Source organism: Corvus hawaiiensis, chromosome 2, assembly GCF_020740725.1.
Source record: "Corvus hawaiiensis isolate bCorHaw1 chromosome 2, bCorHaw1.pri.cur, whole genome shotgun sequence".
Lineage (NCBI taxonomy): Eukaryota > Metazoa > Chordata > Aves > Passeriformes > Corvidae > Corvus > Corvus hawaiiensis.
The window spans coordinates 72601415-72619417 of NC_063214.1; the positions used below are offsets into that span (position 1 = coordinate 72601415).

Consider the following 18003-nt stretch of genomic DNA (forward strand, 5'->3'; position numbering starts at 1 on the left):
ACATACAACTCCCCTATAAAGATGTCCAGTCCACTGAGCATTGCTTGCTCAAAATATAGTTATGAACTTTAATACGCTCATAAGTGTATTACACTAAATTATACATTTGGATAAACATGACTGAAATCAGAGATGAACAAAATCTACTTACTACCAGAAGGGGCTGTATAGCTCAACTGAGAAGCAGCCACCAGCTAAGTTCAACCCAGCCCACAGGGGCAGCTCTACCTTGCTGAGGGCTGACAACATCTCTCAAACATGCAGCTGTGTGGGCAACACTTCGGTGTTACCATCAGTAACCTCAAAGAGAAAATAACATAATTGTTAGCAGTAAAAAATGAAGTCACGAGCGACATCCAGATCACAGGCAATGCCTTGCCTACATCACTTACAAACTAAAAACTTTCTTTAATAAAATTGATTTATCAAATGTTCAAAACAAATTTTTGCCTATTACTCTACTTCACCAAGTCTACTCCTTTTCGGTTTTTAAATATTATGAAATGACAGAACTAGCTGAATTAAAGGTATACAAAATTATTATCTATCAAACATCCACTTTATACATAAACATTTTTGAAACAGATTTACAGTATATAGTTAGTTTATACAGCTTAAGCAACTGTTCCAATGTCATTTCTCTCAAACTGAAAGCAGCCAAAAGGTCTAAGGTTTTGTGAAAAGGTTCTTGGTCAACATTCAAATTTTACCTTTCTCATCGCACACTGCTCACACTCCTGTCATCAGAACAACATTGCAGGGTTCATTTCACAAACCATACATTATTCCATCTCACCATATGCTGCCAAACCAGTTAATGTGCAAGAAAAGCTCATTAACTCCAATGTGGTTTTAAATACAATGTATCTACATTTTTCCCCAGAATGCTTTCGCTTCCTGAGCTAGACATAAAATACCTTAAAACAGGTTTAGACACAGATCTGAGACCCCATAAGCAAACTACATTAAAATGCATAGAGGGTGGAAAAAACCCCACAGCGCTTTTGGTAGCTCACACTACTGCTTGTTAGCGCTCTAAATACATTTTAGATGGATCCAATAATCTGTTGAATAATGTGTTAAACTTTCTACTTTAGTTGTCTAAACTGTTATTATTGTGTATTGCTCTTGCCTTTATGACTTACTTAACAGAATGTATGTATTTCACAGGCTACTAAACTTCCTATAATTGTCATCTTGTCATTGAGGTGACTGGATTTAGAAATGCTATGGTCTGCAACAAAAGCATGCAATTTTGGTGGGGTTTTGATTGGCTTTTTAAGATAAAATGTGGTTGTGTCCAATGCTACTATCTAAATCAAAGAAGGACAGCATATTACAACTGGTATTTTGCAAGTACATTTCAATATTTTAAATAATTTTTTTTCCAAAAATGTTTGAGGTCACTTTTAATGACAAAGAATAAATCTAAAACAGAAACCTGATTTTTGTTTGGATGAAAACAGGTTTTGGAGCTGTGAACTCTATTTTTGGTTCCGAAATTCCAGAACAATTTTTGAAAGAAAAATTAATTTTATAATCAAACCATTAATTAACTTGCAGTAAAATCTGTATTATTAAATAAGCTTATACAGGAAATTGCAATATGGTAATCTTGGGTTTAAGGTGCTACTCCATTCACCCTGGAGTCTTTTAAGGACTTTACCACGTGGGCATCATGTCTGGGAACCAGACTCTACCAAGATGCTTTGAAACTTCCCAATGAATCTGCTCTAAGCTGTACTTCTGATCAGGAATCAAAACTTCCTCCATAATAGAGAGCTGAGAGAGGCGACCGCCACACATCTTCACAAACTCAACAAAGGCACTGCAAGAGACTTCACATTCTCCGAGGCCCACGGCCGACAGGTACTTGCACCGCTCCGCAATGCAGATCAGCTCCTCGTCCAGCGGCCGTAATCCATTGGCACACACCACCAGTTCAACCAGCCGCGGACACGTCATCCCAACGCGGCCGAGCACGTCCTTGCTTACTGACCTCCCGAAGTAAAGGTGAGTGACAGGTATCTCATAACGAAAGAACGGATCAAACTCCTCCTCATACAAGAAAAAGTACATGACTAAATTGACTTTAGGAGAATGCTTGATGAAAGCGTCCCAGCTGCTCTTCTGAATGGTGTGGAACTGAGTCTGTCCAGGATTTTCACTGACAACATCAATGCGCAAGTGTTCTAACCTGACGTGCTTTTCAGAAGACAAAGCAAGCAGCAGCTCATCACTCAGCAGGTGGTAGTTCAGCGCCAGCTCACGCAAGCCATGGCACTGGTCAGCCACACAAAGGATACCTGGGAGAAGAGAACATTATGCAAGGGATTACACAAACAAAGGCACTGATGACTGAACAACAGGAGGGAATTTGTTTATGTGTGGCAGGAGGGTGCTACGGGCACCTATTTCAATGTGCAATCTAGACCTTAAATCAAAACCAAATCATACTGGAAACCTGAACATGAATCTTTTTCACAAGCATGACCTTGTGACTTCTTTGTAGCTACATGTAAGACAGATACACACAATGTGCCTACATCTCTATTTTGCCAGGGATCATAAAGAAGTTAAAAAATACATAAACAGAAGTGACAAATATATAAATAGCATATTCTGACTGTTCTGCCCTTTTCTAAGACCACATATAGTCAACCTTGTTTTTGTAAAAGGTCCTTACTCATGATAAAAGTATTTCCTTAGCCAGCTCTGGAAGAATTGCTGACTGCTCTGTGGCTGACAAAGCAACTGTGAATGAGATTTGTTATCTGAAGAAAGCAAAAGTAAAATGAATGCTAGATTTTAATTCAATAGAGAGGCTGCTGCTGTCACTATTTGTTTTTTCTAGGAAAGTATTAATGTTTAAATTTGGAAAAGCTACAGCAAAAAAGAGGCAAAACACTAAAAATACGGAGCAGTAATTTCTAGAACAGCAAGTTTCAGACTCTCTATAATGATTCAATATAATTTGCTGCTCACAGAAGACAAAAACATCAAAAAGAGAATCCAGTTCAGTCTGCGGTTTCCACTCATACTATTTCTAGATACAAGAGATGGTATTATACTGGTAACAGTACTGAAAAAAATAAAAAGCACTAAGAAAAGCATACAGTCCTCTGCATTTCATGTGACCCAGAAAACTGCATGAAATGTGGGATACAGCCTTTCCATTAATAGAGGGGATAAGAACATAGCATTTAACATACTGAGAAACCTGAGCTCAATACACTCTAGCTCTGAAGCAAGAGGAATACAGAAAACAGTATTTTAAGGTGCAGCTGTTAAAACTTAAGAGAAGCCTACACTGAGCATAAAAACGCTTTCTTAAAAAAAAAAAAAATCACTGCGAAAACATTGCATGAATCAGAAGGGCTACTATGATCACTCTCTAAGCAGACTCAGACATGCTGCTTCAGAATACCTAGGTCTGCTGATCTATAAAGTACTTTAGGCAGTTTCAAGATCCATATATATTTTCTCATCTCGACAAAGTTAGTTGTCCTGGCTGCCGTCCTTCCACAAATCTTTGTTAACTTTAGGGGTCCATTATGGACCAGTGCAATGCAAAAGGGAAGAGCTGGGGTTCAATTTACTGTGATTTTTTTATGGGTCTAGAACTGGATATGCACAGTCTGTCAATGCAGTTATGCATCCTACATATAGAGCTGACAAGGAATACAGTGTAAATAGCTACTAAAGGACCTGCCTGGAGCCCATGTAGTTCACAGAACATCCCTAGGCACTGCCTACACCTTTGTGTCACTGAGAGGTAAATGGCTCTGCTCTCTGACCTTACTGCACAGATCTGCATCAAAAAAATCCCTGATCCATGATGTCCCTGATGCAGGCACACCTGACGCCACTCTGCTTCCCAACTCCCACTCCAAGAGAAGCAGCCCTCCTACCCGCATGTCACAGCAGAAACACCACCTCTACAGGAACACTTTCCATTCCCTCTATTCCAACACTTAGTATTTCAGAGGGCAAACAGCAAACAGAAGAATATTCAAGTAAGCTCACAAGGATTACAAACACATCACAGCCTTTGTTTCTCCAGCTCAAACTCAAATGTGCCTCTTTATCTTTGTACAGTAACTTAGAACAATTCACTGTTTGATATCAATCTTTTTCCTTTATCCCTGCAGTAGTGGAGTCTCTCTTGCACTACTTTCATTACTCTTTTCTGTCCTTCACTAAAAAATTTCTTGAGAACTGACCTAGTAATGAACATTCCTCCCTCCTCCAATCTGAAGACATTTTAACTGCATCTATAAGTAATTAGTTTTACAACTCACAGCCCTTTTGGGTCAGTAAAGTTTTTCCACATCTATAGCAGCCTGCTAATTATAATATTCCCATTACAAAAAAAATCCAGGTCAATTTTCCTTCAAGATTCTCATTTTTGCAATCTGCCTGCTCTTGAAGCCAACTATCCACATACCAGCTTCTTTCTTTTGTTCCACCTGGTGGGTTGTCCCTGCCTGGACACCAAGTGCCCACCAAAGCCGTGTAATCACTTCCTTCCCCAGCTGGGCAGGGGAGAGAGAATAAAATTAAAAACTCAAAGAGTGAAGATAAAGGTGACAGGGAGAGATCACTCACCAATCATGGGTTAAACAGACTCAGCTTGGGGAAATCAATTTATTATCACTTAAATAAGAGTAGAGTAATGAGAAATAAAACTGAAACTTAACACACCTTCCTCTCACTCCTTTGTTCTTCCCAGGCTTAACTTCCTCATGATTTTCTCTACCTCCTTCCCTCCCAGCAGCACAGGGCGACACGGAATGGGGGCTATAGTCAGTTCTTCAGACACTGTCTCTGCCACTCCTTCCTCCTCAGGGGGAGACCCCTCCCACTCTTCCCCAGCTCTAGCATGGGGTCCCTCACATGGGAGCAGTCCCCCATGAACTTCTCCAGTGGGAGTCCTTCAGACTGCAGTTCTTCCTAAACTGCTCCAGCGTGGGTCTCTTCCATGGCGTGCAGTCCTTCAGGACAGACTCCAATTCCTGTCATCAAAACTGCTCCAGCATGGGCTCCTCTCTCAAAAGGTGCTTTCAACAGACTCTTCCAGCATGGGCTTCCAACAGAGTCACAGCCTCCTTCAGCCATCCACCTGTTCCAGCCTGAGGTCCTCCACGGGCTGCAGGTGGATCTCTGCCCCACCGTGGCCCTCCATAGGCTGCAGGGGCACAGCAGCATCACCGTGGTCTGCACCAGGGGCTGCAGGGGAATCTCAGTTCCGGCACCTGGATCAGCTCCTGCCCCCTCCTTCTTCACTGACCTTGGTGTCTGCAGAGTTGTTTCTCTCACGTATTCTCGCTCCTACCTCCAGCTGCAATTGCTCTCCTGCACTACCTTTCCCCCTTCTTCAATAGGTTATCCCAGAGGCGCTACCACTGTCACTGATGGGCTTGGCCTTGGCTCTGCTGGACATGGGGAAGCTTCTGGCAGTTTTCACAGAAGCCACTCCTGTGGCCCCCTCACTGGCCCACAAAACATTGCCATGCAAACCCAGCACATCCACTTTTTTCTCCATCTCAAGGCACACCTACACCTGAATTAAGCAATTAAACTCTCCTACTGTTAGCTTAGCACTCCCTGGTTTTGTTACTAACACATCTTACCCCAATCTATTAATCTCCACTCCATGAAGGACAATAGTAGTTGTGCTCCTTAAACAGGCACGACAATTTCTTACCCATTGTTCCTTAAATTAAAAACCATGGAAGATACATCAATCAGAACACACCCATGTCTCCTCCCAAATTATCAGTGCATGATGTTCCAATAAAGCCTTCTAGCAAGGATTATCCACAAACCAGCAAAGTCTGCTAGAGCTGACAAGTTACTCTTCAATCCATGTCCAAGGAAATTACTCTCTCTGCCTAGCTACAGATTACTGCTGAAGCCTTTTCCTCTTGACAGACACATTACAGCCCTCGTACTTCTCAGACACAAGGATTCTCAAAAAACAATTTTAAGTTGGAAAAGCCAGTCCCTCAAGCCAATTTAAACAATCCCCATCTATGATTAGAAAGCTTTGGAGGAGGCATTCCAGTTAATTCTGTGGACACTTTGCTGGACCAGGCTGCTGCAAAACATCAGTCCTACATTTTCAGGACTTCTTTATACAAAACCAAACACAAGGTTTTGTCTGAGACCTACACTTGCAAAAGGTATTAAGTTTGTTTTGTTTGTTATCACTACAATAACACACCCTCTGCAACAGTACTGCTTTCGCCTTTCCCCTTTTAGGAATCCTGCTGGTGAATCTGACAGACAATAAACCTAGCATTTACAGCTGCAATATATTTGCATGAAAAGTTATGGCATTATGGTTTCTATAGTTTCTACTCATCCTCAGAAGAGGAATCATACTGGGTTGCCAGGATTTCATTTACAATTCCTCTTCCATTTCTCAGTGAAAAACTGTAAGTGTTAAGCTGATGTGCTGTGAATAAATCTTAAACTTGCTGTGCATTGCATAGGTCTACCATAAATGTTAATTCTGTGAATTTCAACAATCTTGAGTGATTTCTGATATAAGCTGGCTTCATTCTTGTTACAGACACACTTAAGAGTGTTAGAGAAATACATTTGCTGACAGTAGAAGTTTTGTATAGCTCAGTCTCTTCTCCCCTTTTTGATGCTGTCTGCAGTTATTCTCCAGCTATGACTTTTTTTCAGAATGACTAAACCAGCATCTTCCTAATCCATGGCATGCCAACAGTCAAAATCCACACATAACAAAATATGGAAAGAAACCTCATATTCCAAAAAAGTTTAATTATATTGGAATACTTAATCATTGCACAAATAGCACACTATCAAGTCGATATATACTCATTAAGTTCCACATGAGGTTAACCACTTCCCCACAACAGACATGCACTATTTTATTATTAGCCCAGTAGTCACTGTGAAGTGGTAGGGTAGACAGATTGACCACCAGCTGAAATGACTTTATTCAGCCACAGTTGTCCGTAATACCACACTCATCTTCCCTCTGACACCATTTTTCCAGGGGTGTACTGATTTCAGACAGAATGTAATGCACACATTAAAAAGTCCAAACCAACCAACCAACAAATCCCAAATGAGCTAACCCCAAAACCACAGTAGCTTACCAGCTGGAGAAACATGAGGACAACTGCTCATTTTCAACAGTTTGAGCGTGTCACTGTTGTTCGCCACCAGAACCTTGAGAGATGGATCATCTACTGGTGTGTCATCAATCTTAAGTGAAGAGAGGGATTTGGAGTTCACAAACACCACTGTCAGTGCAGAAATAAAGTGAGACTGAAAAAAAAAAAAGGAGGTTTATATGAAAGAGTATTATCTAAAAATCTCAATGGTCTTATACTGTACACAGCAGTCCTAGTTTTTACTTCTTGACAGCATTTGCTGAAAAAGCATTCTTTTGATATTGCATAATTAAAAAATAATACTAATACTGTCATTTGTGAGTAGAGGAAGTGTAATAATTTTCTGCTATCCGTTTATGAATTTGGCAAATCAGAACGTGTAACATTAGAAGTTAAACAAGACCCTGGACTATCCACTGCACAAATTTACTTCTACAGAAAGACCACAAGCAAAGGGGAAAGCCTAGAAGCCCTAATTTTGAAGAATTTTTTTTATGTTCTTTGAACAGATGAGGCAAGTCACACTCTAAAAGAAGCATCCTCTGGAAGAGGAATTCCCACATGGCAAATTGTGCTGCATTGGTGATATGCAAACATAGTCAGGAGTGTTTGTATCCAAAGCCAAATGACTGTACTGCCGGCCTACCACCCACACAAGAGTATTTCGGGTTTGGACGGATTTCTTGGAAAGCTAACTGGAGTGGTCCAAACAGAGCCAAGGAGCAGGAAATCAATTAATTACTGAATAAGCAGCATAGATAAGGTAGGACAAGTGCTCAGCATTTTTACATAACCACTGAAACTTGTCAGTAAACACAGAGCCCAGGGAACCTGAACTTGAGAAACACAGACTAAGGAGCAGATACAGCAGTGACTGCAGAAACCACTGGTGGTATGAAGTAAGTAGTTCATCTTCCTGATTTCTTACAAGACTGACCAAATAGAAGACTTTAAAAAAGTATTTTCTCCATGCGCTACATTAAGTATCATAAAAAAAAAGACCTGCTACTTTGATTTCAAGCCTGTTTCATTCTGAGCCACAGGCACATATCCTGAACACAGTTACATGACAGAAGGTCTGACAACAGTATTTCTTCATTCTTAGGTAATATGTTTGTGTTTTTTGATAAAACTCCCACACAATTAGATTTAGAATAGGACTTATGCTTTCATGCTAACACAAACTTTCTAAGTCAGTTCATGCAAATGGAAACAGGAAGTTCAACTCAGAATCTTCATGCACTTTGGCTTTAGGGACCACTCCAACTATCCTGACAATATGCTGCTTATATATATATGTTATGTACAGAAGAAAAGATGCTTCAATATTATTTCAACTCTGTATTATGAGTGTTAGTACTGTGTTTTTATTCTATTTAGAAAATATTTCTAAAATTCTCTGTTTTATTATCTATTTAGAAAAAGAAGGCTGTTAAATAAAAAGGCAAAGAAAGTTAACCACACTTATTAAAAAAGGTAACTTGAAACTTCTAGTTTGAAGAGCTAATGGGAAACAGGCAATATTCCAACACGTAAAAGCTGGTCTTCTCAGTATTGCCACACCTGTAGCCTGTAGTATGATTCTTTAAAAGATTCTACTCATGTAGAATGTACTTAGCGAAAAGACAGGCAACACAACACTAAATATGAGCTACAGATTATTTACCACATGTCAGGTCACTTGAGAACAGAAGAGCACTGATGAAGATAATGCCAAGTAGTTCAGACCTCCTATACAGTCTGATAAAAATAAAAAACCCCACGGCCTCCCCCAAAAAATCCAAAACCACAGCAAAGTATTAACCACTTTCCAAATTAGTTCATCTTTGTCTGCTTCTCATCTAATGGACCTGTCACTAACAGCTTCCCACCAGAATTTAGTCATGGCCAAATTCAATTCTTTAGTTTCACTAGTTGTCCTTATGCCAGTGACAAAACCATTGAAGTTGTAAGCACCAAAAGGCAAATTATCCTTAGAGCTAATTTTGGCTTATTTTGAATCTATTTTTTTAAAGGCCAAAGTGAACTTACTGAGAACAAAAAAGGAAGCCTATGCTTTATAAGCTTTGAAGCTGAATAAGAACATAGCACAAACAATTACTAAGCAGAGTAATTAGGGTCCTGTACAGTAAAGCTGAACAGGACCCTAATATGTCACTCCAGTGAAAACTAAGATCTAAAGCAGCATTCAGATTAATAAAGAAAACAGTAAGAAAGAGCTGAAAGGACAAAGTATTTTTAAAACACTGTGGACTGTTTTCACTACATTCAGGTTTTCTTATCATCACACTTCAAAGAGCATCAGAAAAGGAAAAAAAATCACAGCAAAACTAGTTAAATATCTGAAAAGCCTCTTTGAAAATTATGGATTAAAATTACATATTCAAGAGAGCTACATGATGTGGCAGTAACCACTGTCAAGGATAACAGCTGATAATCCTTCTGTAGCTAACCTTACATGTAGCCTACTTTCTTTCCCGGGGCTGTCTCTAGCTCCTCCTCGTCCTCACTGCCATCACCAGCAATGACATCACTGAGATCTAGCTAATAGCCTATTTGTATGTGACCCTTCACAACCACTCCACTCCTCCTTAGCAATAGTACACTTCTACCTCACTAGCAGGAATGCTTCTTTAGAAGCACATGTAAGAGATTGTTGTCTTCCAGATTAAATGCCTTCTAACAAGATCAGATTTTTGGTAAACATGCAAGGTAAAAATCTTGACTAAAAATTTCAGAAATACAGTGCACTGCACCAAGGATGCTGATGCTTGATTGCATGACATGAAGCCCTGCAAATCATTATCCAATTTCTTTCTGAAGAGAGCTCATTGATCATGTAAGCCCTATGGCAAGCCCACACAGATAAAACTCTACCACTCATTTGATTGTAATTGTCTCCTAAACAAACCCCACAACACAATTACACAGACCTGAACTGTCTAGCCTCTTAACTTGCACCACACTGCTCAGCACCGCATTGAGGTCAACAGACAGGAGGACTTGAAAGAACAAGGTCAGGCCTATGTTCTCACATGATTCAGAGACTGAACGGAACTTTAGATACCCATCAAAGTACATATCAGTTCCTCCCTTTATTAGAGACCAGACTACTAATAAACTTTTCTTTACCAAAGATTCATATTCCTACAATAGAACTTTCATAAAGTTATAGATGTACCATATGAAACACTGCAATACTTTGACATAGAAAATATACATAATAAAATACCTTTGGTAAATCCATGAAGCTTGGCCGGGCAGTCGAAATTAGCCCAAGTGTTTTCAGAGAGCAATTCACAAGCTGTGATAAAATATCACAAGCTGCTTCTGCAGATTCCTTGCTACTGTCCACCTTAAAACAAAATGAATTTCATGTTCAGAAAGCACTGCAAATACACTTTAAACTTTTTTTTCCACTTTACCTTCTGAAATGGGATGTCAAAAAAACCCCCACAATGAAACACCTCATTGTGAATCCATCAATGTTATTCTTTATTCCCCCAAAAAGTATGCACCAAAAATCCAAGACAATTCGCTGTAAATTTACTACTCTTCTAACACTTCGGTAAAATACTGCATGGTGACAGGTCAACTTAACAGTTTGTTCCAAGATACTCATTCCACAAATAAGCAAGTGGAGGGTCCAGAGCCTATTCCAATTCCCTTTTACATTCCTCCTTATCAAAATGCAAGAATTCTATAAATCCCTTCCTATGTGCAAAAGCCACTTCTTTTTACAGTGGCTCAGTTCTTAAAATTGGCCCTTCACTGTTAAAACCACAACAAATACGCAATGGATACTCTCAAAAAACCAGACCAAACCAACACAAATCCCAAAACCTTCATTAGTCAGCTTGCTACCCAACCAAATCACTTAGTGTGTCTCCAGTGGACTTCCCCTGACACTTGGATGTGCTTTCTGAATAACCCCTTATGTACAGCAGCCATGACAGCTTTGCAAACCTACAGAGCAGTATAAAGCCTGATCACAGGGTAAAATTTAACTCCACCATAAGACACATGACCTTGGCAGCAACAGATTAAGTTCAATGAATGTTCATTTTCTGCTCAAACACAAGCTGAAAAACCTTGATTTTCAACAATCTCATCTTTCTTTGTCTACAGAAAACACCCCTCACGTTTTCAGCCTTTACAGAGGAGCGGTGAGTGTTACACCCACTTCCTCGTGTATTCTGCAGCACTGAAGAACAACTGAAGAAATGATGGATCACCCTATGAGCAAAGGGCACCCAAAATTCTTCAAAATCATTTAGTGTACAGCCACACAGACAGCAGATAAGACACTGGGAGGTCACTCCCTACAGCCCTAAGTTTTCTTTATTTGGATGCTGATAAAAGCCCTGCAAACCCTGTGATAACAGTTTGTAATCTGGTACTGCAAGCAAGCAGGCAGAGGTGACTCAGCTACTCACATGCTGATGATTCCAGCATTAAAACTGCCTGATCTCAGAAACAAATATGTTGAACTTGCTGCAGAAGTCATTTTCTTTCCAAATTTCTCACATAGCTGATGCATATGCAGCCACGAGATTCACAGCACCCTTCCAAAACACACTGACATGTAAGCCCACATTAAAGGTTTTCATCTGCTGAAAATAATTCCAGTGTTAACAGAACTAATTCTCATCAAATGGTATTTCTCACCCAGGCACAATCAGTCCATGCACCACCCTATGCAAATCCCACATACTTTTTCAGTCCCGTGCAGCACAGTTGTGCTGACTACAGACAATCCCATACAATTTAATATTAAAACTGCTAGTTGCTGACTAGTAGTACTGAAATCACCCTCTGTGCATTGGATGTTTTCTGACCATGAATATTGGAGCCAAGTCCCTAGAGAATGTGAAATGGAGAAATTCTCAACTTATGTATCCTGACTGAACTTAATTCTGAGGCAGGAACCACACATGCAGTCGTATCAGAACTATTTCTGTCCACTCCATGAAGCAGAATTTTAAGCAGCTAAACTGCTACAAAAAAACCTCAAAAAAATCAAAAAAGGTAAAACCAACCAAAAAACCCCCCCCAAAAAAACCCCAACAAAGGACCCACAAAAACAAACAAAAAACCCTAAACAAACGACACCACCAAACAAAAAAATTCCTATCTAACAGAAATAAGGCAATGAAAACGTATGTTCAGTACTGTTATTCCAAGTTTCGGCCCTGAAAATACACCCAAACAAATTAATTGGGAGGTAACCTCCATGTCTACATGTCCATTTAGAAAAGCCATTTCTTCAGTATACTAAGCCTGAAAACAAGGCCACTTACACACTGACAGGTGCCCTATTCCTTTTAGAATAAAAGTTACTTTTAAAAAGCCTATAAAATATGCTACCTTGAAGCTAACATACTGCAGGTGATTGGAATGCCTCTTTATTATTTGCTTGATTAGTTCAGGATGTGTAGTCCTCAGGTTAGATGTGGCTGGTTGATTCAGTTCAAACTCAAAGCACCTCCAGAGATCAGGCATATGAAACACTTGGTTCCAGCTCCTGCAGACCTGGGATGCATGAGCACGATCCAGAAGTGGCAAATACTGGAACACCTGCAGGATAACGTCTTGGAGCAGATTTGCCCAGTCAGGACTCTGCACAGCTATGGCTTTCTTCTCTACCACCTTGTGTCTCTTGGATTCCTTCTCAGTTGTGTCTTCAGATGCACTGCTGTTAGCCTCATTAGTTTTCCTTCCTCGTTTCATTCTACAGAAGTAATTAAAAAAAAAAATCTATTTATTTTGTAAACGTAACAGAGCTGAGAACAATATTAATAGAAAATTGTGGAGGTGAAAAAGGATATTTTCTGCAACAACACCCTGGCAGGTTTTTTTCCTGCCATATATAAAAGAAAAAAACCCAAGTAACAAACCAAAGCGGCAGTCCAGAAATAACATTATCATCTAAACTGATCTCTTTAATATTACTTCTTTAATCATTAACAGTGCCAACCCATTTATAACAGTCACTCTTCTTTCAGTGTTTCATTTGTGTGTTTGAGAACACTTTGAACCTGTTTTACTGTGTTGTTGACTATCACTCCACCGTTCTACTAATGGAAGGATAATCTTCTGAACAATTTTTTGAAAACTAACATAAATACTGTTGCCCCAATCCTATTTATTAGGAACAACACTTGAAACTGTGAAGATAAAAATCAGGCAAGGAAGTAAAGAATTACTGTGTGCAGGCACTGCATATTGCAGATGTTCTATCAGACCAAATAATTTTTTTCTCACAGAGGAAGAATATTTTCTGGTTTAATTTATTTATTTAAAATACATTACTTTAATAGGCATCTGTTTTAAATCAGTATACTTGAAAATATATTTCATCAAGTCCATTGGTGTGCTTTTATTTTTCCAACTAACTAGTAAATAGGCATTACAGAAGACTTCCAGTAAGAGTCTGGAAGTTTCGACCCACAAAAAAAAAATTACAGAAGGGCCAGAAAACTTTCTTCAAAATTGTATTAAATTCTGCAAGCCTGAGCAAAAAGTTGTAGCATATACTTTTTCCATAATGATGTCACTTAACTTCTACCTTATGTTACATTGTTAGAGAGAAAAAAACCTCACCACTACATATATCTGAAATAAATTTAAGGCTTTGATCCAAACGTGTTCTTTTGTACATGCCATCTTAAAACTAAACTTGGCATCTGATCTTTTTTTTTTTTTTAAAGCCTCAGTGTGATGCACATCATGTCCTAAAGGGCTGTGCTACCTCATACTACACTACAGTGTACTCAATTCTAGTCTCTAAAGAGCTGAGAGAATCCAGGGGTGGGGTGACCCTGACACGTAAAGCACCTCCAGCCTCCCTGGTTTCTACAGGATAAACAAGGACTTCATACACAGCGAAATCATCCTGGTTTAACATTCAAGTACAATTACACGTCTAAGAGTATCATATGCCCAGTCCTTCTGGCATCTGGAAGTTTCCCTGCTGTGTACTGCAACTAAGTTTGGAAGTACTTCTTAAAACAAAATGCAAGTTAAAAATTATACTGTTCGTAATCCAATGCATCATAGATTATTTTCTCAAAGCCAGCACCTCCCTACCTACCTTTAAAAGACTTTAATCCTAGCTACTCACATGACAGAAGCAAGCTATCACTTAAGGACTAAAGCCACTCATAAGATGATGCAGACAAACCTGAACATACGGTCATGAAAGACTGATGAACAGAATTGGTCTCTTGGCTTTTTTCAACTCCTATTTTTACTCCCACTAGCACTTGGAGGCAAGCAGAGGATGACAACAGTACTGGGCAAATATCTCTACTTGCTTCCTGAGAACTATTTTCTGTGATTCAGTCCCGACTAGGGGACTATGTAAAACACAATTCCTGTGCTGGAACAATCTTTCCGCCAGAGACAGAGTTCTGCTGCTGAGAGAAAAAAAGCAAGAAAACTGAACAGTGACTCAGAACCATCTGCAACTAACAAAAATATAAAGGAACTGCATTTTTCAACTGTGAAAATGGAATTCAACTTAAAATTAATCAAGAATTAATTGGCAAATCCACTGCAACCCTGTCGTGTTTCTGTTTGAGATAATAACTCAGCATAGTACAACAACAACATTTTTAATAGGCTAGTCTGAAATGCAACGTTAGTTTAAACTTTAGGCTAGACAGATATTCCAAACAACTAGGTTACAAGGAGCATTCACCACAGGCAAGCTATTAACTTCCCAAATTCAGGCTTGCCTGTTTGATGTCTAAGTCTTTCCAAAGCCATCGGTAAAATGTTAGACCTGGCTCTCCAAGTCTTCCTTTACAGAGATCCTGTCTCATCTTCTGCTAACAAGGTAGTAAACCTGCATAAATGTTCCAGTTAGGTGGCTACTTTTATCATGCATTAAGGTAGAGTTTCAGGTCTTTTTCCCTCTTCTTTTGTCTCCCTTTCAGAGAAGACCAGGAGGGAGCTGCCAATGATAAAACTGTATTAATTTTTCTTCTGGAAAAAAGGCCTCTGGGATGTGCTGATAGGGGTGGACCAGGTCATCAACAGCTCCCCATCTGCACCTCTGAGCTAACTGGGATGAGCTCTAAGTAGCTAATATGTGCTGGTTACAGACCAAAACCCACTCCTGGAAGTTGTGGGATATTGTCCCACATTTTTATAAACAGACAATTTGAAAAAAAAAAGAGACAACACAGCCATCACTAGAGGCATAGTGATGATTTCTTCTTCCAAGAAAAGAAGATGTTACATATTCTAAATGCCATGACTTAAAGCAAGGGATGGAGAACAAACCACCATTTCCCAACAACTCTTTTTGCTACTGACATCCTGGACGCCCTTGTAATTAAAAAGACATTAAGTATAACCTTTCAAAAATATTTCCTTGGCAAACTTTTTCCAAACAGGAAAAAAGTGCCTAAGCTCAAGAATAAAAAATATTATTTTAAGAACTGCATTACTGTTTTGTCATCTAATTTCTAACCAATTTGTTCATCTAATTTTTGGCATCTTGCTTCAGAACTTAAAGTATCAGAATAGGTTTTTTTTAAAATGTAACCACTTTCAATCTCTTCACATGCCTAACAATAAAACAAATACAAAATTTAAAGAATGCATATTTGCCTACAGAAGTTTGCAGAGCCATGTGAAAAGATATTTATTTTAAAAAGTAAGGCCACTTAAGGGAGTAAACCTTTCTGCACATTTAACATAAAACCATGCAAATGCAATTAAGAGTTCAGTTCACTTTGCTTTACGTATCCAGTGATTTAAACATCCGACTATTTGAAATCCAAGGGCAACTTTTAAACAAGGAAGCCATGCATGCAAAATTTCATGCTAACAAATTACTGTAAGAGTAAAAGCTATTTTTCAACTGATGATTGCTTATCACTTCTTAGCAACGCATGAACCATCAATCTCGCTTTTAACTCTCTCTGGCATACGCCAGACACACACATATCACTGGTTTTCAAACTGCTGCTACGATTAACTTTGCTTTAGAAGCTAAGATCTTGGCAGAAAGGGAAAAAACAAAACAAAACAAAACAAAAAAACCCAAAAAGACCCAACTCTACTGATGCAGAGAGATGGGAGAAAGCCGGATGCCTGACTCCTTAAGATTTTCCAAGTAGATTTCTCCACCTATTATAACGACTTGTTTCTGAACTCCGCACCTGGGCGCAACCCACGCTATCTTGTTTGCAATAGTCATGTCCAACCCTAATCACACAGTTCAGTCACCGAGGAGGAGGAGGAGCAAAGCACGTGCTTAACATTGTTTTTATTGCCAAGTAAGGCGCAGCCAGAACACAACGGCAGTTAAAAAAAAAAAAAAAAAAAAAAAACCAAAACCAAAAAAACCCACCAAAACCAAAGCAAACAAACCACAGCGCAGAGCTGTTTGCACCCTACTCATAACGCTTGACAGGAACCTGCCCAGCCCAGCTCGCTGTGCGTCACCCCCGCACAAAAGCTGCTCTAGGAATACCAGGAGTGCTCTAAAGGGGAGCACGGGCTGAACGAGGGGGCGACTCGGACACGAACCCAACCCCTCCCTGCCGCAAACAACCTGCTCCGCTGCACACAGCGAGGGTTTCACCATTTATTACCGCTATCACGGGAACGCTGCGAGGCAGCGACCCCAAATACGACGGACTAGGATTTAAGGATCGCCCGCTACTCCCGGAGAAGGTTCCCTTCAGGATCGGCTCCTTCCGGCCCAGCCCCGGCCCGGGGCGCGGAGCTCCGACAGCCCCACAGGCCCCAAGCTCCGCCGCCCCCGCTGCTCGGACCCCGCTCCTGGGGCCTGGGACCCTGCGGATGGTCCCGCCGCGCCGCCACCCGCCCCCTTCCCGCCCCATCACCTGGCGGCTCCCTGCTACGCTTCGCATTAACCGGGGCTCGGGCCGCGCTGGCGCCTCCGCTCCGGCCACATCAGCTCTCTCCGCCAAAGCCGACCCCAGCGCCGCCTCCTCCGCCCGGCCGTTCGGTCCGTCCCGTCCCACCCGCGTCTCTGCTTCCCTCCTTCCCTGCCTCGCCCTCTGTTTACTTCCAGCGGCGGAAGCGACGCGGACCAGCCAAAATGGCGGCGGGCGGGCGGGCGGGGAGGTGGCGGCCCCGCCCCTCCCCTCAGGGCACCCCGCCCGCGGCGCCTCCGAGCGGGCGACGCCGCCAGCTCCTCCTCCCGCCCGCTCTGCGCCAGAGCTCGGTCCTGGGCGCTTCCTGCCTCGGAGTGGAAGGGCAAACGAAGTGTGGAGACGTGCTGGGGGTAATCCCAGATCAGGTCGGAAAAGACCTCAAAGATCATCGAGTCCAACCTATGACCGAACACCCCCGGGTCAGCTGCACCAGTGGCGCTCAGTGCCGCCTCAGTACTGCCTCCCGTCTCTCCTTAAAGGTCTCCAGGGATGGTGACTCCACCGCCTCCCTGGGCGGCCCATTCCAATATCTAATCACCATTTCCGTGAAGAAATTTCTCCTGATGTCCAACCTAAACCTCCTCTGGCGCAATTTATAACTATGTCGTCTTGTCCTGTCACTGGTTACCTGAGAGAAGATGCTGACCCCGACTTGGCTACAACCGCCTTTGAGGAGTTGTAGAGAGTGACAAGATCCCCCCTAATCCTCCTTTTCTCCAGGCTAAACACCCCCAGCTCCCTCAGCTGTTCCTCATAGGACTTGTGTTCCAAACACTTCACCAGTTCCACTGCCGTTCTCTGGACACGCCCCAGCCCCTCAATGTCTTTGTTGTAATGAGCAGCCCAGAACTGAACACAGCACTTGATGTGTGGCCTCACCAGTGCTGAGTACAGGGGGACAATCCCTGCCCTGGTCCTGCTGGCCGCACTAC

At 41.2% G+C, this 18003-nt stretch overlaps 1 protein-coding gene across 2 annotated transcripts; it reads right to left on the reverse strand.

Annotated features, from left to right (window-relative positions):
• Positions 1 to 1200: 1200 nt before the first annotated feature.
• On the reverse strand, positions 1201 to 17252 carry FBXL3 (F-box and leucine rich repeat protein 3). Of its 2 annotated transcripts, none has more exons than XM_048295643.1 (5): positions 17018 to 17252; positions 12522 to 12885; positions 10387 to 10509; positions 7137 to 7308; positions 1201 to 2306 (listed from the first exon to the last, which is right to left on the reverse strand). In XM_048295643.1, exons 2-5 carry the CDS (start codon positions 12882 to 12884, stop codon positions 1663 to 1665), a joined length of 1302 nt encoding a protein of 433 aa, XP_048151600.1. In that variant the 5' UTR covers position 12885; positions 17018 to 17252; the 3' UTR covers positions 1201 to 1662. The 2 variants fall into 2 exon arrangements, with proteins under 2 accessions (XP_048151600.1, XP_048151599.1); XM_048295642.1 differs by lacking the exon at positions 17018 to 17252 and adding an exon at positions 14338 to 16455.
• Positions 17253 to 18003: the final 751 nt, after the last annotated feature.